General features: G+C 43.0%; 1 protein-coding gene across 5 annotated transcripts in view; it reads left to right on the top strand.

Annotated features, from left to right (window-relative positions):
* Positions 1-22,136, top strand: part of ASTN2 (astrotactin 2) — a 1,008,266-nt gene that overhangs the window by 558,908 nt on the left and 427,222 nt on the right. For all 5 annotated transcript variants that reach the window (XM_032164975.2, XM_032164974.2, XM_032164972.2 and 2 more), the window contains one exon: positions 3,787-3,937. In XM_032164975.2, coding sequence (XP_032020866.1) covers positions 3,787-3,937 — 151 coding nt within the window. The remainder of the gene's footprint in view (positions 1-3,786; positions 3,938-22,136) is intronic.

Raw genomic sequence — 22,136 nt, 5'->3', positions numbered from 1 at the left:
CCGGGTTCACACCATTCTCCTGCCTCAGCCTCCCAAGTAGCTGGGACTGCAGGTGCCTGCCACCACGCCCAGCTAATTTTTTGTATTTTTAGTAGAGATGGGTGTGTTTTCTTTCTTACTCAGTGTCTTTCTCTTCCCTTTCATTCTGTCCTTCTGCATTTGTCTCCTCCTGCTCTCTTTTCTCACTCCCCCTCCCACCTTCTCTCCTTCTCCTCGGCACACTTACACACTTGTTGTTTACCTTGAGGATGTCTCTTCTTTTCATCTGTTCCTTACGCCTCTGTTTCTCACGCCTCTGTTTCTCTCTTTGCTTTCTTTTCCAATGCTATCTTTTCTTTTTTATCTTTTCACATCCTTTCTCTCCCCTATTTGCCTTTCTTTTCCTCTCTGTCTCTATGACCTGTGTCCCTCTATAACTCTCTGTCTGTCTGTCTGTCCATCCATACCTTTAGATCCCTTTGTTTCCAGGTGACTGTATGTGTTTCTGCCTCTCTGTGTCTCTTCTTTCCCTCTCAGCAGTTTCTCTACCTGTTTATCTCTTGTTCTCTCACTTTCTCAGGTCCCCCCTTTTTTTTTTTTTTTTTTTTTTTTTTTTTTTTTTTTTTTTTTTTTTTTTTTTTTTTTTTTTTTTTTGAGATGGAGTCTCGCTGCATCACCTAGGCTAGAGTGCAGTGGCACAATCTCGGCTCACTGCAACCTCTGCCTGCCAGGTTCAAGCAATTCTCCTGCCTCAGCTTCCCGAGTAGCTGGGATTACAGGAGCATGCCACGACACCTGGCTACTATATTGTTAGTAGAGACGAGGTTTCACCATGTTAGCCAGGATAGTCTTGATCTCCTGATCTAGCCTGCCTAGGCCTCCCAAAGTGCTGGGATTACAAGTGTGAGCCACCGTGCCCAGCCAGGTCCCTCTGCCTTATCTCTTCCTCTTACCTTCCGTTTCTTCTTCTCCCTTCTAGGGTATTAATATTTTAATAGCCTTAATGTCTTCCCAGGATCCTCAACTCTCTTCATGATTCAAAAGTGGCAAATCTCCCCAGAGCTTCGTTTCAAGAACTGTTAATTCTCTCCTCCCATAAACCTGTCACCTCGCTCCCTACAAAGTTAGGAAGCAAGCGATAATCCTGGCAGAGCCTCACCCTTCTTCTTTGTCCCTGTGCTGCATCCCTGAACACGAAGGATTTGGAATGGGGACCCAGAGTTGGGGAGACAGAGAGGAGTGCCCTGCTGAGGAGGTTCTTAGTAAAAGTACTCATTGGTGAAGACTGCGTCTAAGCCTTTGGGTGTTTTCTGTGTTTCATTTGAAAACATTTACCTAGCACACGTTCCTTCCAGGCCCTGTGCTGGGGGCTAAAGAGAAATGAATAAATCTTGAGCCTTTTCCTTTAAAAACTTATGGTCTCTCTGGGAGACTGTGAAGCCGATAATTAAGATCAATAAGTTAAAAGATTTAGCCACTATGCTCACAGGGAAAAGGAATTAATTCTAGCAGGGGGAAGCAGAGAAGGTTTCACAAAGGTGGTAACATAAAGCTACTGTGGAGGTTGGGAGTCAGGATCTTGCCTGACTGATGTCACTACTGTGTCCCCAGCACCTAGTATTGTGCCTGGTACATGGTAAGCACTCAGTAATCTTGTACAATATGTGAATGAATGAATGAATGAATATGAAGAGTTTTCAAAGATTCTTAGGATTTCTTCAGGTAAGCATTTGGAAATGGATATCCCAGGCAGAAGGAAGAGCATGATTAGGGATTGAGAGAGGTGTCTGCAGGTACCATACCCAGATCCCCTCTTCAGGGCCAGCTCACCCACCCATCAGCTGTGGCTGTCAGTGACTAGGCATTGCCTTCAGCCTCAGGGAACTGGGTTATCCTAGTATATCCCATTCCAGACAGCAGCCCCCACCAATGACTGGCTACTATGGGGATGCAAAGGCCTGGATTCCTTGCCTTAATTCAGGACATCCATAAACGGCTTTCTCAGCTCCAGAGCTCCCTCCAGGAACAACTGATACTTTAGACCCCACATTGTAGATCAGTCTCTCCCTTTACCAAATCCTGCCTTCTTCACTTGCCTTTTTTTTTTTTTTTTTTGAGACAGGGTTTTGATCATGGCTCACTGTAGCTCAGGAGATCCTCTCACCTCAGCCTCCTGAGTAGCTGGGACCACAGGCAGGCTCCTCCAAACCCTGCTAATTTAAAAAATTATTGTAGAGACAGGGTTTTGCCTCATTTTCTAAGCTGGTCTTGAACTCCTGGGCTCAATCAAGCCTCCTTCCTAGGCCTCCCAAAGTGCTAGGATTACAAGCGTGAGCCACCATGCCCAGCCCTTCCTCGCCAACTATAGATGCGTCTCACAAGAGGGCTCGGCAATAAACCCCCTGCATGTAACTTTCCAATTTAGAACCTGTTTTCAGAGATTCTGTGTTCAGAGAATGAGACGAGGCCTGTTTCTAGTGGATAGAGATATGAGGAGACGGTAAATGTGGCTGGACAGGTATCCAGGGACCAGACTTTGAAGTCCGAATGCCAGAGAAGCTAATTTATATTTCTTCTCTAAGTACTGGGAAGCTATTGATCAGAGGAGTATCTAACTAGAGCTGGGATTTACCAAGTTCACTGACAGTCAGTATGAAAGATGGGACAGAAGGGATAAGACTGGAGGCAGGAAATGAATTAGGAGTTTCAAACCTGGTCCAAGCCTGAGGTGGAGAAGAATGGGAGAAGGTATGCAAGATGGTACAGAGACACCCCCTCTAGTGTGTGCTAGCCTCTTCCTGCTTCACGTGTGGATGCAGGCATTTCCCTTGCTTCACGGCTCTGGACCTCATGAGGCACAGACCAGGGAAGGATATGTGCCTCTTCTCACTGCCCATGGTGCTCCTTTAAAATCTCCTGCAAGTATGGGAATCATATACCCCAGTGCAAGTGTATCTCTTATTTCGGGCCCTTTCTGCAGAAGACAGCATCGGAAGAATCCATCTGTATCCTCCATTGTAGAGAATTCCATCTCATAAAATGTTGACAGATCCATGAATTATGGTATCAAGTCTAGTCTTATCTTTTGAGAACCTCACTTGGGAGGAATCATGTATTTCCCTGGAATCCCATGACCTTTCCAACAACTGTTGCTGACAGTCTTGATGGAGTGACTTATACACAATAGTCTGAAAAATAAGGATCTAGGGCCCTAGAGGGTCAGACTCCTGCGTTTGTGTCTTGGCTCTGCTGTTTATACACTGTGGGATTTGGAGTCAGTCCCACAATCTTTCATGGTTTCAATTTTATATTCATAAAGTTGGAATAGTAGGAATGTGCCCAATAGCAGAGTTGCTATAGGGAGCTCTGAAATCTGTAGAAACAGGTAGGATGCAAGCTAAGAGTTAGGTAGTAAGAAGAGCCTTCTCTTTGGACTCAGCTGGAAGTTGGTACAAACTTCACTTCTGTCACATTATAAGCTGGTGGCCTTCAGCAAGATAATTCAATTTGCTAAGCCACAGTTCACTTATGGTAAAGTGTACATCTCATGACTACCTCCAAGAATCATAAGTATTAATGAAATAAAGAGTATAGAGTTCTAGGTCCATTTCTCTGTATCATAACTTGACAAGCACCGTGTTATATGATGGTATACCTGTTGTTGTTTCCTTTTTATAATATTGATTGTTACTATTTTCCTGATTATAAATAAGTTATGGTTTCAAATGTAATGAATTCACATTATTATTTTTTTTAATCTAAGGATCCAAATGTCTCTGGGGTTTAACCATCCCCTTTCTCTCCAAGGGAAGAAGCGATGCTGTCCACATACTTTGAAACCATCAATGACCTGCTGTCCTCCTTTGGGCCGGTTCGTGACTGCTCTCGGAACAATGGGGGCTGCACTCGCAACTTCAAGTGTGTGTCTGACCGGCAGGTGGACTCCTCGGGATGTGTGGTAAGTGCCCATTGGCCCGGGAACATGGCAGTGGCCCAGGTGCTAAGACCACCTGCTAGAAGCCCTGCCCTGTGAGAGAACGCTGGTAAGGAGGATCGTACTCGCACTACCCTTACCTGCCTCTGCAGCCTTCAGCATGCCAGCCTACCTTGGTTTCCTCACCTGTAAAGTGAGATCATTAAACCTACCTCTTGTAATTGTTGGAAGAATGAAACAAGATATTATAACTTAAGTGCCTACCACACAATAGGTCTTAGAGAACTTCTGGGCTTCAGAAGCTTACAGTCCATTTGAGAGTAAGACAGGGCATGCCTTACCTCTGTGAATACAATAGTAGAGGGGATGTCAGTGAGGTGTAGCTAGTATGGACAGGTGCTTTGGTGTGGTCCAGAGGAGAAAGTTTCAGCTGGGACCTCAGTTTCATAGAAGGCTTCCTTGGGATGCTGGCTTTTGGCTTTGGCTTTGGCTTCAAAAGATGAGTCAATTTACATTAGGGAAAGAGGGGAAACAGCCAAGCAAAGACATGAAGGAAGGGAGAGGCAGCCCTGTTTGCTTGGAATTTTAGTATGTAGTGTGGGACAAGGTCACAGAAGAAAATGCAGGAGGGTTCCTGTTTCTTGCAGAAGGATGTTCCAAAATTGATGGTTTTATAAGAATGACCTAAGATACAGGGTTCGACCTCTAGAAGCTTTTATTCTAGAGAGGAGATTAGGTCCCGGGAACCTGACTTTATAGCGCGCGCGCGTGTGTGTGTGTGTGTGTGTGTGTGTGTGTGTTGGGGTATCTTGAAAATACACTTGGGAAACATTGCCACATAGGCTAAACTCAGCCTGGCGTTCAGTGCTCTTCTTTCTGTGGTCCCTTTTCAGTCTCTCCAGCCACATCTCTTATCGCTTCATTTCAGTCTACACTAGAGCCTAATGGAGCTAATTAGATGGAGTTCTATGAACTGGCCTGCATGTTTCATGCCTCAGAACCTTTTCTTCTACCTTCTCTCTGCCTAGAAAGAATTGCTCTCCAAGCCTGTGAAGCAAACAAGTGAACATCTTTCCAGAGACATCTCCTTTATAAAGCCTTTTCCCTCCCCGCAGGTGACCCTCTTTTCCCATACAGTATCCTTACTGTATGCTGTACTTAGCTTTATTAAGTCACCTGTGACACGTTATAGCACAGACTGGCTTTTCAGTTTATGTTTCTTAAAAAACTGAGGGAGAACTCAGGGAATCTGTTGGTTTGGCTCAGCACCCCAAAAGTACCCATCTCAGTAAATAAAGAAAAAAGAAAGAAGAAGAAGAAGGGAAGGATAGAACCAGGGATGGGAATCCTGCTCTGGACTAGGCTCTCTGAACAAGACCCAAGGGAGACAGAATACACACTTGGCCCTTAATGCAGCTACACACCAGCTGAGAAACAGACAAAGGTCAGGAGATCAATATGAAGAAGCTTCTAGAATGAAATAATGCAATGAAACTATATTTGAGACTCAAAGATCAACAGCTCTTCAGAGGCGAGTGGGCAATTAGAAATTTTAGTGATTAGAATTCTCAGGATTACAAGTGATAGAAACTAAACTCAAACTAGTATGGGCAAAAAAAAAAAAAAATGAAATGCATTGGCTTAAGTGGAAGTCTGGAGAAAATTGGATTGAAGGACTCAAGCAATGTCATTGGAATCCCCCTCCTTATCTTAGCTCTGCTTTCCTTAGCACTGCGCCATTCTTGGGCCAGCTGCAGGCTGGATGCAAGTCCTACAGGACAAAAACACCTCTTTCCAATACCTCCAACTACTGTCACCAGATTCCTTCTCATTGTGCCAACTTGGTTCTCATGCCCATCTATCCCTGCACCAATTGCTGGTCAGGGGGATTAACTGGGCTCATCCCAGAGCCAGCCATGCCTGGAGCTTGCACCAGGAGGCAGCTACACCTGAAACGCATGGCCCTGAGATGGGGGAAGGCATAGACTCTCAAGAAAAACTGGGGTGCTGGCAACAGGAGTTGTAGATGCTAGATTGATATACATCAACAGCTGTCTGCCTCAGACCATTGAAACCTAACCCTTCATACAGCACATTGGAAAGATGCTGGTCAGGGAGAGGAGGATTTCCTTAAGTCTTAAACCCAGCCAGTGGACAAACAGCTCAAAAGCATGTTCTGTGTTGTGTCCAGAACATGAGGCTGACCTTTTTCAAAGGATTAAGTTGTCTGCCTCTTTCCTCTTTTCCATTAGTTCTCTTTTCTCAAATTAATTAAGCTCCCTTCTCTTTTAGGGTAGATATCCAATAGGAATGAAACCTCAAATACAGAGGGGTGTGTGCGTGCATGCGTGTGTATGTGTGTGTGTAGGTTGGGCTTGTCTCTGTCTTTTATTCATATAAACTGGAAAAATTAAAAGAGAGAAAGAGAAAGAACATTGATTCCCTAGGGGATAAGAGAAGATTCAACAGTCTGATGAAGTTGTCAAAGACCCTCCTCTCTAGATTAAGGATGTAATTTTAAAACTGCTACTTCAGGGTTCAATGGATGTAAGACAAGCTTCTGTCTGTGCTTCAGAATAGACAGGGCAATACCACATTTATCCTGAGATTTTAAATCCCTTTCATTTCTCTGTAGACTCTCCATCATGTCTGTAAAGAGAAACTTCTTCCTGTAGCTCACCTTCTAAGAAATTCTTTCAGGTATTACATGATAATTCCTTATATTTTTAGAATACTTTAGCATTCTCAAAGCATGTCTACAAGCTAAGAGCTCATCCTCACAACAAACCTGGGCAGTAGATTCCCTTAGGAATGTGGAAACAGGCTCAGGAAGCAGAAGCAGCATGACTTTCCAAGGTCTTACCACCAGGTGGCAGGGTGGAGGACCAAGAACATGTCTCACTATCAGTCCTTCTGCCAGGGCCACTTTGGCTTGCTTTGCCACACTGGGAGCTGAGATGAGTTCTCGTTGAAGAATCATGGAAAGGAGCCTGGGCTGAGTGAATTGCGCTAAAGCCTGGGTTTAGGCATTAGAATGACCATAGCTTTGGAGTCTATGTTGACTTCATTAGCATCAGTTTCTTAATCTTTCGAAAGGGAGCAATGGTACTTACAGATTTTTCTTAAAAAAAAAAAAAAAAACTCAAAGAGCTCAAAGAATATAACTGGCAATGATTTGGGATTTACAAAGTACCATTTATGAGTGAGATAATGAGACCACATTACTGATATTTATATGTAGTGGATATATTTGGGGCCACACAAATTTAGGAGCACAGCATATCTAATGTTCTATTATGTTTCTGTAACTGAATTTCATTTAATTTCTGTTCCATTGTTAGTGGAAACTTAACTCTTGTCAATTTCAGTTTTTTTCTGCCTCCCACCTCTTAACTGCACATTTTAGTTAAAGGGCCGATGTATGTGTAAGGCCTAGGAGCTAAGGGCATGTTTGATGCTGGGCCATCACTTTTTAATCTGGTACCTGCTGCGTCGCTTGGCCCTTGTCCATCACTCTCCTTCCTCTCCGTTCCCACCTGACTCACAGGTATGTAGTACAGCTGCTGCCTCATCTGCTTTATTCCACCACAAGGTCATTTAAGGCCAGCTGGCTCTGTGCATCAGCTAGTTTTTCTAGCCTCCAGAGGGCCTGAGAAATGTCCAACAGTTCCACCTGGAGGATCTGAGGAAAGCTGTCTAGAGCTCTTTTGATCTAGACATGCCAGGAAATGATCTGTAGTTGGCTGTTTTCACAGTGCAGAGGAGCACTCACCATGCTTGCTGTCAACCTGTGCTATATAGCAAGTGACGCCCAGAACCCCTTTGCCTTCATAGCCCTCAAACCCACCTGATATTCTGTACCCCCTCATCCCCTTCATTCACTCATTGGCTTAGCCTGGTAAGGATAGAGGATGGGACCCCTTTTAGAACACTCATTAGTTTAGCATTTTCTAGATTACTTTGTTTGACTTCAAACATTGCTCTCTTCCACCAGCTCAAATGACCTTTACTTCTTTGTGGATATGAGGGAAGGTAATTCTCTAACAGAATCACAGATTCTTCTATTGTTTTATTATTGTCATTATAATGATGATTATTATTTTAACTTCTAAAATAGCTCTACCTTCTAGACCTCAACTTTTGAAACACAAGATTTAAAAAATCTGACATATTTTTGCTCAGCTTTCTGGTTCTGCTGTGGTAACCTTCCCTTTGGATAATATGTTTCTCATATAGGTAATTGGCCAATTAGAGGATGGCCATAAGATGTGTAGTAGGCAAAATAATGGCCCCTGCAAAGATGTCCACATCCTAATTCACAGAACCTATGACCGGTATGTTACCTTTAATGACAGAAGCAGGATTTAAATTTGCATACAGAATTAAGATGACTATTAGCTGACCTTAAAAGAGCGAGAGTATCTTGAATTATCAGAGCGTGCTCAGGAAAGCAGAGGAGTGGGGTAGAGAGAGGCAGCATTGTCAGCTGTGAAGTTGGAGGAAGAGAGTTATGTGCTAAGGTAGAGAAGTGGTGTTTAGAAGCTGGAAAAGCAAAGAGAAAGACTTACCTCTGGAACCTCCGGAAAGGAATGCAACCCTGCCAAAACCTAAATTTTAGCCCATTGAGACCCAAGTTGGACTTTTAAATTGTAGAACTGTGAGATAATAAATTTGCGTTACTTTAAACCACCAATTGCATAGTAATTTGCTACAATAGCAATAAAATACTGATAACAGGTAAAAGATCATATGAGGAGGGTGATACAGTAAATAATATATAAATAATTATGCTATTATTTTTATTTTCCGTTATTTTCAAGGAGACCATATCCCTGGACCAGTGATAGAGGAAGTAACAGTGAATGAAACATCAGAAAAGAGAGGGAGCCTGTGTTCCCCTTCAGTGCTTCCAAGAGTGAAAAATTGTTGTGTATTAGAAATGTTATAAATCTGACAAACATAATGATGTCAGCAAGGCACAGTTTGAAATGTAAGCTATGGGTCCATTTATTCTGTGTGGCAGTATAAACGCTGCAAAATTTTAATCAAGATAGAGAACAGAAACAAAGAAAACTGTAAGCACTTAATCACAGCATCGTATGGAGGACACTTCCACCACCATCTCTAAGTAACTGCTGCCCCCTGACGCATTTCACTAATGCCATTCTTTTATGTTTTTCTGGTTTTCCCTGCATGGGAAGCCTTTTGATTAACCCAACACCAGACAATCTGGTGATCACAATGCATCCTCCTTAACCATTTTTGAAGTATCAGTTCATAGCTCACTTTCCTGGTTCCAGCTTTCTATTGTTTTGCAACAAACTACCCCAAAACTCAGTAGCTTCACACACTCTTGTTTTGTCTATAGATTTGTGAATCAGGACTATGTGGAGGGTGCAATTGGTTTGTCTCTGATCAAAGACAGATGGGGCATCTGGAACTGGGGAGTCCTTTGCAGAAGGGTTCCTTTATTACCTGTCTGGGGCTAGGACTGGCACCATTGGTGGTTGACACTGGCTATGCTGGACCTGAGCTGGGGCTGTCAACTGGATAGAGGATTTGTTCATGGGCTCCCATTTGGCTTGGGCTTCTCACATCACAGAACCTGGGCTTACCAAGGGACCATCTCAAGATCCAGTGTTCTAAGTGCCTAGGCAGAAGCTGCAAGACTTCTTAGTCCCCAGCCTCAGAAGTCTCAGAACATCATTTCCACCACATTCTATTGGTCAAGCAGTTCAATAAGGTCAGCCCAGATTCAAGGGGGAGACAGCTAGATTTCACCTGACGATGGGAAGGGTAGCAAAGAATGTGTGATCATCTTTAATCTACCCATTTACCCATTGCACGGACACAGACAAGGGCTACCAGAGCCAGAAGAGACCCTCTCCCATTATACAAATAGAAAAACAAAGGCCTAGAAAGATACAGAAATTGCTCAAGTTCATGTAGGGAGGTAGTAATACAACCTAGATTTAATTCCAAGACTCCCTTCCAGTTGCACATTCCAACAGCTAATGGCCCCATAGCATCAGCTTTGTCACTGTATAGTATAATTATTTATTTCACAACATTCCTGTATCCAGCACTGTGAATGGACCAGGAGCAAAACACCGCAAGGGTTAAGCCTTGTTTTATAAGCCCCTTCAGAAGACAAGACAGACTTCAGCAGGATTGCAGCATAATCTTGAACAAACCACTTTGTTTCTCTGTGTGAGAATTATCTAACAGGATTGGTGTGAGTATTGCAGAGAAAGGAGTGGTCGTAAGAGAGAACTGGCACTCACTGGGCACCTACTATGTGTTATTTTGCCTATGTTCATGGCAATTAATGCCTGTAACTGTCACCTACCCAGAACTACCATGTCCATTTTACAAAAAAAAAAAAAAAGCTAGTAATATAAAAACAACCATCCATACAAAGACCGTTTCAAGCACGGTTCTAAGTGCTTTACTTCTTTTAACCAACCTTATGCTCACGGTAATAATATGAGCCAGATATTATTATTACCTTCACTTCACACATGAGAAAAATGAAACTGGTAGGAAACTGGGGTATGTGGAGAAAAATAATGGGAAAGGATAGAAAGGAGGGGCAACATGGAATAGTCAGGGCCTTCATAGAAACGACTAAGGGAAGTGGAAGGATTTGCATACTCGCTGGGTTCTAGAGTGATGGTATCTTTCAGGAGGAGCCTCTATGGTCAGTTCTTAGCCCTGCCTCTCAATTCCAGAACAGTCTCAAACCAATCCCACACTCCTCAACCCTACAAATCACCCAATCACATTTCTGCCGCCTCTGCCCCATGTTTTTCTTTTTTCATTTTGACCTAAAAAACCATCTGGCCTGCCAGATATTAGGAAAGATCATAGGATCCCTGATTGCACAGAGGTGCTGAGAGACAACAGCAAGCGGCGGCCCTTCTAAAAGTCAAGATGAATAAACTACGGATTTCCATTTAGTATAGGCCAGGAACCTTATAGCACTGCTCAGAGTGAGGCAAAAACTGAAATCTGGTTCAGTAGGGGAGAGAGACGGCTTTTCTCCATTCCTCATCCTTTCCCCCTCTTAATGACTCAACTGCAGTGTAGTTAAAGGAACAAAACTCAAAAGGGGGTGGGGAAGACTAGCGAGAAGAGTCAGCAGAGTGAGAAGTCACCTTGGAGCACAGCCTAGGCACTGCTGACCAGGGAAAGCCCAGCCCTGTCTGCCTGGGCATGTAACCCTCCTGCACGGTGCAGCTGGGCTGAGCCTCCATGGGGTCTAGCCCCTGGAGACTTGTTTTTCCTTTCCAGAAATGGACTTTCAAAGCTAAATTTATCCCTGTAGATCAGTCACATGGGGTATGATAGATTCAGAAGACAACTGAGACAGGTTTTGCCAAAATCCAAAATGAGAGGACTGATGGTTGCCCTATTTTTCTTTTTAAAAATTGTTAGAAAGATGCAAAGGCAGCAGGCAGGTGTCTTTATGCGAATAATTTCAGGCTCTTGGGTTGGGAAACAGGATTTACAGGATGACACATCTCCCCCATGGTGTCTTCATCAAAGTAGCCTCTGGTCAAACAGGTCCACAGATAGACAATTCTCTATATATGTTGAATACCTTCATCAATAATACTAGGCCTAATATTATTAAAGCTACTAAAAATAAATGAATAAATGCTATAAATAATATCAGGCCTAGTATTACTGATACAGATATATAGAGAGAACATTTCACTACTAATTATGTGCCTGGCCCTGGAAATCCTCACAGCTACTTTATAAGAAAAGCATTATTATTACTCCCATTTTATCCGTGAGGAAATAGAGTCAGAAAGTATGAGAAACTTGTCCAAATCCAACCAGCCAGGTAAAGGCAGAAGAAACTCCAAACTCTGTCAAACTCCAAAGCTGATTCTCTTAATTCTTCAGAAGACACCTTCCCAAGGCTGAGAATAGTTCCCTAGGGATAAGGCGAATGTCCCCAGTGTCAGGGAGCATAAAGGGAGGGGCACTTTCTTCTCTTTACCCTCTATGAATGTCCAGTATTTATTCCTCCTCCTCTGCATCCAAGAGATCCAGAGGAAGCTAGAGAGGATGAGTGTTGGAAAAGGACATAGGAATAGTCAGTAAAGAAGGAAATTGGAACTGTACTGTGTCCACTGATTCAATGCCTGCACACAGGACTCAAAGTTTGGGAAATGAAAAGGAGGGAGTAGCTCCTCAATCAGGAGCATTTGCATCTTTCCAATCAGTGCATTTGCATCTTTCCTTTATGAATTTGGAGCAGGCTGGGTGGCTAGGTGGGGTAATAGTGTTCCAGGATTATTGTGTGTGGCAGTCTCATAAAGCCTATGCACCCTTTTATGACATTAAATATTTTATTCTTCTCATGACATTTGAAGCCTTCTCTATTTTTCCCCTTATTTTATTTCGTTGGGACTTGGGTTTGCTGGGTCTGATGGTATTTCTGGTAAGCTGGTTTTATTGTGTGGAAGTCATTATCTGTTAAAGTCAGGAAGCAGCCCCCCTTTTTCCAAAGTGATGGGTTTTACCCTTTGATTCCTGAAATAATGGTGGAGGGGGGCAGATAATGAGAAGGGAGCCCCAAATTGGAGGCAGGAAATGGAAGCTGCACTCCTAGTTCTCCCAACTGTTGTCTGCAAGCCCTGCGTAAATCACTGCTCCCACTACCATCTCCCACTACCATCCCCTACCTTCAGGAAGACACTATAGTGCTTAAGTATACAGTTTTTAGCATCAGAGGAACGTGGGCCAAAGTCTTACCTTGTCATTCACTAGCCATGTGACTTTGGGACAAGCTACTTAAAGCCTCTGAGCCTTGGGTTCCTGGTGAATAAAATGGGGATAATACTACTTATGCCTGCCAAAGCTGCTGTTAGGACTAACTGAGAATGCCTACACAATGGGCTAGAACATGGCCCTAAGCAGGCACAAAACATGGTTGCTATTATTATTATCTGATATCTCATGCAGGGTTGAGGATGGTGGTGGTGGTGGCAATGATGAGAGCTAAAATTGTTTGAGTGCTTGCTATGATCCAAGGCGTCTAAGGTAGATCTCATTATTATCCCTTTTCTTACAGATGGGAAAACTGAGCCAAAGAAAACTAAGGTAATTTGCTGAGGACCACATAGCTACTCAGTTCTAGAGCAGGGAATTGGGGCCAAATTGGGCCAAAGCAGGTTGATACCAAAACCCTTAACCAGGACAAATTCAAATATATCACTAATATTGCCTAATATTTCATGAAGGGGAACATACCAGCATTTGCTTTGTCTTCTGGTTGGACATGTTGATTGCTTCCGGATTTAGTCTATTATAAACCGTGCTGCTCTGAGCACCTTTGGGCAGAAGCCACCTTCTGTGTTTTGAGCTGTTTCTTTAGAAGAGATCCCCAGAAGTCTGTAAGGACAGTTTTCAAATCGTATTGGTGTTTCATGATTTGGATGAAGGTGTGGGATGGATTTTTTTCAAAAGGAGCAATAGAGCATCTGGTGTTCCACACTGTTTTAGGTGCTGCTTTTCTTTCAGAATGCAGCCCGAGGGCAGGCTAGGGTATTTAGCCTAAAGGGTCTCTGATCAGGAGAGTGATAAAATAAATGTAGTACATTTGGGAGTGGAGTCCAGTGAAGTGTGCACTGTGTCTGTGAGAGAGGGTCCAGATGCAAGAGGCAATGCAGAGGAGAGTAAATGAGGCCATGGGTCTGCTGTCTCCTTGAGGGTTTGAGGAGGTCAGAAGCCATGACTACAGAATTTTTAGTGGCTGTGCCAAGCACCAGTGAATGTCTCCTGAGGCATCAGAATGCTGATCATTGGACACCTTCTCCTTAGCTCTGAAACGAAAAGCTGGAATAATCGTGTTCATCTTAATTATAATAATAGAATTTTTGCATTCATAAGGTATTTTCTCCATCTGATCATCAATCTTCCTTTAAAATTTTTTTTTTGGTTTTCTGAAAGTAGCTTATTCTCATTATAAAATAAAATAAATTTGTACAGTGTTGAAATGTATAAAGAAAAAAACTCAAGGCCCCTTTCTTAACTACTCACCCACTTTAGATAAATGTGCCACGGTTTGGTGTATATATAGATAGATATATATCCTTCCATACACTTCCTCCCTATGCGTATGCAAATATAAATAAGAATTTATATATGTAATTTTAAAAATGGAAGCATAAAAAGCATACAGTTGTGTTTCTTTGGGACAATTTTCTAAGTCAGAACTACACGTTCTGCTTTTCCTAGAGCTTTTCCATTTTTTTTTCTTTTTAAGACAACTGACTTCCTAGCTTGATCTTAACCGTGTGTGTGTGTGTGTGTGTGTGTGTGTGTGTGTGTGTGTGTATTTTCCCATTGGGTCATAAATAAAGATGATCAAATTGAGGCTAAAGAGCACAAGAGCTATGCTTGGATAGAACCCAGGTGTCTGAAATTCCAGTGTCGGACTCTCTTCCACCCAGGATAACATGCTTTTATTTTTATCATCATTCTTTTGTCTTTTATCATAGGATAAAGTGGATGACAAATGACATTATTATTATTGTTATTAAATTTTATAAATAATAAAGGTATCTTTTTGCCTGTATTCTCCAGCTTCTCTCTGATCCCTGCTTTAAGAAGTCTTGACCCACTAGCCCAGGTATTTTGAAATCCCTTTCCCTTGAGGGAGCAAACAGTGAGAAGGTTTCATCAAACACTCAATAGCCTTTCTCCTCATTGAGAAAATTCTACCCAAGCTGAGTGACAGACGTTCCTAGAGAGAGGTGGGCTAGTTAATCAGAATTCCAGTCCAGTGAAAAGAATAGACTTGTCCAGGATTCAGAGTTGGATTCAAATCCCATCCCTGTAACTGGGAAGCTGTGTGACTTTGGACAAATCGCTGAATGTATCTGAGCCCCTCTAATCTGATCCCTAAAATGGGAATGATCCCTGCACCTTACAATATTGTTGGCCGGACCCAGTGAAAGTAGCCAGGCATGAGCAAAACCCAGGGCCGTGACCTGCCTTCCTAAGATTAGGTCCTATTGTGTAGAGAGGAGCTTGGTGAGCTAGGAAACATAGTAGCCTTTTCTGGCTTTCCCGGGTCTTCAGAAATTTTCTTCATCATCAATGAAAGGGAAGGGTGATTGTTCAGGCCCATGATCATGGGGATAATATAGTCCAAGGTGATGAAGGGACCCTGTTTCTCAACATGACTCTGTTTACTGTGAATCCTCAGCTACGCTCCTATCCTTCCTACAAATTCAGAGTTAAACTTGATTCTCTCTGGGGCATCTCCCTTCCCCACCACAGTCCCTAAGTCAAAGATGTACTTGGGTCCAGAGGGGGAAGACACTGCAGATAGGCCTATATAAGAGCCAGTGGGATTTGGCACCCCTCGACTTACTCCGCAGAGCTGTTCTTTCATGCACATTGAACCTTAGGGAGAAGATGAGGTTCTCCATCGGAGGAATTTCAGGCAGAAGTGGTGGAACTGACCTTCACGTTTTTGTTGTTGCCTCATTTAGGTAACGAAGCAATTCAACTAAAACGTATTTTTTTTAATTATCAAATTATTATATGCACATACAAGAATATTTAGAACGTATAGAGAAAAAATAAAGAACAATATCACCCATAGTCATGTCACCTCCAATAACTACTACTAACATTTTGACATGTCCTTTTAGTAGTTTTACTATAAGATAGATATAGATAGATAGATAGATAGATAGATAGATAGATAGATAGATAGATAGATGATAGATAGATGTTTAGCAATTTTACTGTGCAATATAATATATAGAAAAATGTGTAAAACATTATTTACAGTTTCGATACGAATTAGTCAATTCTCACCTAAACCATCACCCATGTCAAGAAATAGAATATTGTCTGCATTCCAGAAGCCCTCCCCCAGCACACCCACCGTGCCTCCGTTTCCCATTGTAACCCTGTCCTCCCTTCTGGAAGTGGCCAAGACCCTGTCTTTTATGCTAATCATGTGTTTTACAGTTTTCCCACTTAGGTATGCATAGAGCAGCTCTTTTATTTTATTCTTGACTGTTGGTAATGGATTATCCAGCATCTAGCACATCTTATCAAGCTAGATCAAACTTGCCTTTGGTTGAAGCAAAAATTGGTTATTAGACAACCCACAGCTGAATGTTAGCTGCATTCAGAGCTGGACGACTAAGTACTGCTGTGTCAGACCCTCTTGTGGGCCCTAACGTTAGAGAGATACTGTGTCCTAACTAGCAAAGACCCCATAGTCTATTTACAGAGCTAGAAAATGATGCTTTGGATCCTACTCCCTAGAGTCACACATGGATCCTTCCTTTCTGCACAATGATAGGATGAACTTTCTCCTTCCGTAATGATTCCCTCTGGTGTAGACTCTGATTTGGGCTGCTGCTTCTCTCTTTTGAATCTTTGGCACCCACATGAGCGTATTTATTTTTCTCCAGCTGGTACAAACCCTTGCAGGTTTTTTCCTAAGGCTCATTTTAAAATGTTACATCTTGAGTTCATCCTGGGTAAGAGGAGAACCTTTTAGGCAGGGGGTGGGGTAGAAAAAAAGAACAAATGTCTCAAATGACTTTTAAGTGTAACTTTGGATCTCTGAATCTTCATAACACCCCAGCAAAATGGTATCGCAGTCTCCATCCTGTGAGTGTGGAAGCCAACTCAGAAAGGGAAGTGACATGTTCATTGTCACTCAGATAGGAATTGGCAGCATGGATATCAGGACTCCAAAATGAGGACTCCGGTAACCACTAGATGACATTGGTGGGGATTTGAGAGCACTAGTTCTGGGGTCAGGCTTCTCAGCATACAGATTCCTGCTGTTCTAGTTGATGACATTGGGCAATGTAGTATCTGTGTTCTCATATGTACAACAGCATCTCAACATGGAGTTGTCAGGAAAGTTAAGGGGGATGATGTGCACTTCACCCATCAGCCAATATTTAGTACTCAGTAAATAGCATCTAGAGAACAGCCAGACAGGCTACTGGGAAGGCCTTGGGAATAAAACCTTGAAGGGCCCTGCCCTGGACTGGGTGGTTAGTGCCTTGCTGGCCTTGCTGTGGGTGTTGGAGTTGATCCTGGATTCCCAGCACTTGTGAGTTTCCTTCCACCCACCTCCGTTCCCAGAACACTGGACTTGGGAACCTCATCCTTTTCGGTCCCCTGAGGGTCCAACATATATGGCATCTGTCTCCATTCAAAGAAGGAATTTTTTTTTCTTCTTTTAAATTGCTCTCTGCAACAAAAAATAAAATATGCATACCATCCAAAATTATACTCAACATAAGCTGAATAAATATATACCCACAGAAGCATATGCTCAATGGTTGTTGCTCTATGCTTTGCAAAGCCAACTAGCTTATAAAATCTTTCTCACTCACAGTCCGGGTGATCAATGAGAAGGTGTGATGTGAGGACACAGCCTCAAGCTGCTAATTGAGTTTTTAGTGACAAGAGATGGCTAAGAGACACCAGCGTGTTAAACCTAGCAGCATGGAAAAGTCCATATGTCCAGCCGGCCCTAATGAAGGCCTAGCCCTGACCCTGAATAAGTAGCTCACTGCTAGGCACAAGTTATTTGGTATCAAGCTGTACAGGTTCAAATCCTGTCTCGATCCCTTCCTCTGTAATAAGAGACAAGTTGCTTTAAACCTCTTTAAGTCTTAGTCTTCCAGTATTCAAAAGAAGGGTGAAATAATAGTACCTGCAAATTAATATATATTGGTGTTTATCCCTGTTTCTGGGCATATAACTTCTAAAATTCTTGTTATCATTAAAGTGATAAGTGTCTTTTGTATACTAATGACTTGACTGATGGGTATTCACCCTTACGTAGCTTCAGGGTGAGGGCTGGTCACAGGAAAGACCAAGGCATGATTAGAGGGTTAGGACTTTCAGCCCCACCCCCAACCTCTGAACTGGGGAGAAGGGCTTGAAGGTTAAGTTGATCACCAGTGGCCAATGATTTAATCAATCCTGTCTAAGTATTGAAGTGTGCATAAAAATCCAAAAGGACTAGGTTCAAGAGTTTCCGGAGAGTAGAACACATGGGGGTTCCTGGAGGACGATGTGCTCAGAAAGGGCATGAAAACTCCATGCCCCTTTCCACATTATTTGCCCTGTGCAACTTTTCCATCTGGTGATAATTGGTGTATCCTTTATAATAAACCAGGGAACGTAAGTATTTCCCTGAGTTCTGTGAGCTGCTATAGCAAGTTAATGAAACCCAAGGAAGGGATTGTGGGAACCCTGATTTATAGTTGGTCATCAGAAGCACAGGTTTAATAACCTAGGGCTTGGAATTGGTGGTGGAAATTGGAGGCAGTCTTGTGGGACTGAGTACTCAACCTGTGGGATCTGACACCATCTCCAGTTAGATAGTGTCAAAAATTGAACTGAATTAGAGGACACCCAGCTGCTGTCTGCTGAAGGATCTCCCAGAGAATTGGTTGCTGCCAGAGAGAAATTGCCACACACTTCTTGGTGACCAGAGGTCACAGAAGTGTTCTGTGTTGATTGTGTTGTGAGAGGGTATAATAGGAGAAACTGAGTTTGTTTTTCCTGTGTCACACTAGCTTACATGGTTGTTGTATGAGGAAGTATTGCAGAAGGGCTAAGAAAAGAGACTCAGGTGCCAGGCTTCCAGGCTTCACCACTTACTGGCTGTGTGACCTTCATCAAGTTAATACACCTCTTCGTGCTGCGCTTCAGATTCCCCATCTGTTAAGTGGGCATGATATTGGTGTTTGCCGCCTAGGTTTGCTGTGACGAGGGAATGAGTTAATGCACATTCAGTGCTCTTAGGAGGAGACCTGGTTCCATAGTTAAGTGCTCAGGCAATGTCACAATAAGCTATTTTCCCCAAATACCTCCCTGCACTTGGTCTGTAGCAAAATTCCCTTGGCTCTGTGCTATTCAGAGAAGTAATAGGACATGAGGCTTCTGAAAACGGAAAGACATCCAAGCATCTATGGTGAGGACCCGAAGCAAGTCATCTTCCCTCTCCAAGCCTGTTTTCCATCTGTGAGTGGTGAAAATAATGGTGCATTCTTTTCTGGGTTGTTGGGAAGATTTCATAAATTAGCGTAGCCTAGCAATGTGTCTGGCCTATGGGGGGTACACAACAGATGTTCATTTTCCTCCCAGCACCCTGAACCCAGGTGAAGACAGAGCCTCTGCCTTGGGAACAGAGAGGGCTCCTTCACTGAGCTGTGCCATCAGCCCAGAGGGTACAGCTTTGTAGCAGTGCAGACCTGAGTGGAGCCTCTGTCCCGCCCCACATCTTATCACTATATGATCTTGGGAAGTTCTCTTACATCTCTGCACCTCAGGATATTATTCTTCCAAATGGCATCAGCACCTCTCTCCACGAGGCTAGAAAAATATAACAGATGAGGAAGAAACTTAGAAAGCTTAACACATTGTAAAAGGCAGCGTAGTGTGGCTTCAGATCCTGGCTGTGCCACTCACTCGCCTTGTATCCTTGAGACAAGTTGCTAAAGCTGTCTGTGCCATAGTTTCCCTCTCTGTAAAATGAGTAGACTAGTAGTTCCTATTCCATCAGGCTGTGCACATAATGAGTTAACATTCAAAACACATTGAAACAGTGCCTGGCACATGGTAAGTGCCATTAAGTGTTAGCTATTATTATTATTAATGAGCTACACAAAGTCTATTTATTATCATCACCAGATAGCTATTGAATAGACATTTGTCAGGAGTCTTGGCAGATTTTCTTAGGAAAGTGTTCCCTGGCCTCCCCTCCCTCAGCCCTTGGTGCTTTTAAAAATCCTCAGCTGGGCACGGTGGCTCACACCTGTAGTCTCAGCACTTTGGGAGGCAAAGGCAGGTAGACCACAAGGTCAAGAGATCGAGACCATCCTGGCCAACATAGTGAAATGCCATCTCTACTAAAAATACAAAAATGAGCTGGGCATGGTGGCATGTGCCTGTAGTCCCAGCTACTTGGGAGGCTGAGGCAGGAGAATCACTTGAACCAGGGAGGCAGAGGTTGCAGTGAGCCGAGATTGTGCCACTGCACTCCAGTCTGATGACAGAGCAAGACTCCATCTCAAAAAACAAAACAAAACAAAACCTCGAGAACTATAAGAATGTGCTTACTTATTTTTCTCCCCCCCATTAGAATATATGTTTCTTTTTCTTTCTTCTTTTTTTGAGAATGAATCTAAGGCTTTATAATTTCTGGAAGACAGCAGGTTCTGAATAGGCATTTGTTGAACTGAGCCCTTGCTCTGTGCAGAAGGCTTCGTGACTGCCACCAAAAGATTGACCAGCCATTTTAAGAGGCTGTAGGGGAAAGCTGCAAGCATGTTTCCAAGCCACTTGCACTAGAGCAGGTGCTGCCTACTGCCAGAACCTACCTCCCTTGGAATTCCTGTTGACCTTGGCAGAGAACCATAGAATGTCCAAGATGGGAGACCCCTTACAGACCAGCTACCACTTTTCTCACTGGACAGTTAGGAAGACTGAGGGCCAGAGAAGGGAAGGGATGTGCCCAAAGCAAGGATGGTAACCTGTGTCCCCTAATTCCGCGGGACTCCTCTAATGGGAAAAGCAGGCAGCATATATTGAGATAATTAGCTGTGATCAGCGTGTGTGAGCAAACCCAGCCACGCAGTAGCATGCTGTCATTCCAGCACTGCTCTTGATCAGAAACCATCCTGAAACATGGCTTATCTCTCTCTTGGGGTTGATCCGGTCCCTCCAGTTGGTCTAGATTTTCTTTGAAGTTAGGAACCATTATGCCTTTCATTCTCTACTTCTCTTTTATTAAAATACATTTTTAAAATTGTTTTAATTGTGATAAGATATGCATAACATAAAATTTATCTCTTTAAGCATTTAAAGTGTACAGTCTGGTAGTGTGATGCAAATTCACATTGTTGTACACCCAATCTACAGCACTTATCTCTCAAAACTGAAACTCTACACCCATTAAATAATTCCTCGTTCTCCCTTCCCCCAGCCCCTGGCAACCACCATTCTGCTTTCCATCTCTGTGAATTTGACTGCTGTAGGCACCTCATGTAAATAGTCATACAGCATGTGTCTTTTTTGTGACTGGCTTGTTTCACTTAGCATAATGTCCTCAGGGTTCATCCATGCTGCAGCATGTATCAGAATTGCCTTCCTTTCTAAGGCTGAATAATATTCCATTGTGTGTGTATATGTATCTGTCAATGAACATTGATTGTTCCTACCTGTTAGGCTATTATGAATAACAATGCTATGAATAAGGGTGTATAAATATCTCTTTAGGATTTTATTTTCAGGGCTTTTGGATATATATCCAGAAGTGCGATTGCTAGATCATATGGTAGTTCTATTTTTAATTTCTTGAGGAACCTCCATACTGTTTTTCATAGCAGCTGCACCATTTTACAATCCTATCAAGAGTGTACAAGTGCTCCAATTTCTCCACAACTTCACCAACACTCGTTATTTTCTGAATTTTTGGTAACAGCCATCCTAATGAGTGTGAGGTAGTTTTGATTTGCATTTCGCTAATGATTCACTAATCATTTTGATCATCTTTTCATGTGCCAATTGGCTGTTTGTATATCATTTTTAGAGAAATGTCTATTCAAGTCTTTTGCCCATGTTTTTATCAGGTTGTTTGCTTTTTGTTGTTTGGCACATTTTTTATCATAAGCCATTTTGAACTATGACTTTTCTCCCTCTGGGAATCTACCTGATTTCTACCATTGGTCTAGATTCTTCCTGAAGTCAGGAACTCTCACATCTTCTACTTCTTGGTGCCTCCACAAGAAAGGAATGGTATGTTTGGGAGGCTGAGGTGGGCGGATCATGGGGTCAGGAGATCGAGACCATCCTGGTTAACACGATGAAATCCTGTGTCTACTAAAAATACAAAAAACAAAATTAGCCAGGCGTGGTGGCAGGCGCCTGTAGTCCCAGCTACTCGGGAGGCTGAGGCAGGAGAATGGTGTGAACCCGGGAGGCGGAGCTTGCAGTGAGCCGAGATCGCGCCACTGCACTCCAGCCTGGGCGACACAGCGAGACTCCGTCTCAAAAAAAAAAAAAAAAAGAAAGGAATGGTATGGTACAGTGGAGAGAGCAGGGGGCTGGAGTCAAACGCCCCCATGTTTGCATCCTGGCTCTGCTAGAACTACAAGGAAAGACATATCCAGCCACAAAGCCTCAGTTTGCTCTTCTGCAAAAATCA

Source organism: Hylobates moloch, unplaced genomic scaffold (genome assembly GCF_009828535.3).
Source record: "Hylobates moloch isolate HMO894 unplaced genomic scaffold, HMol_V3 SCAFFOLD_10, whole genome shotgun sequence".
NCBI lineage: Eukaryota > Metazoa > Chordata > Mammalia > Primates > Hylobatidae > Hylobates > Hylobates moloch.
The sequence above is the reverse complement of the archived record's forward strand: the minus strand, read 5'-3'. Positions and strand labels throughout refer to the sequence as shown.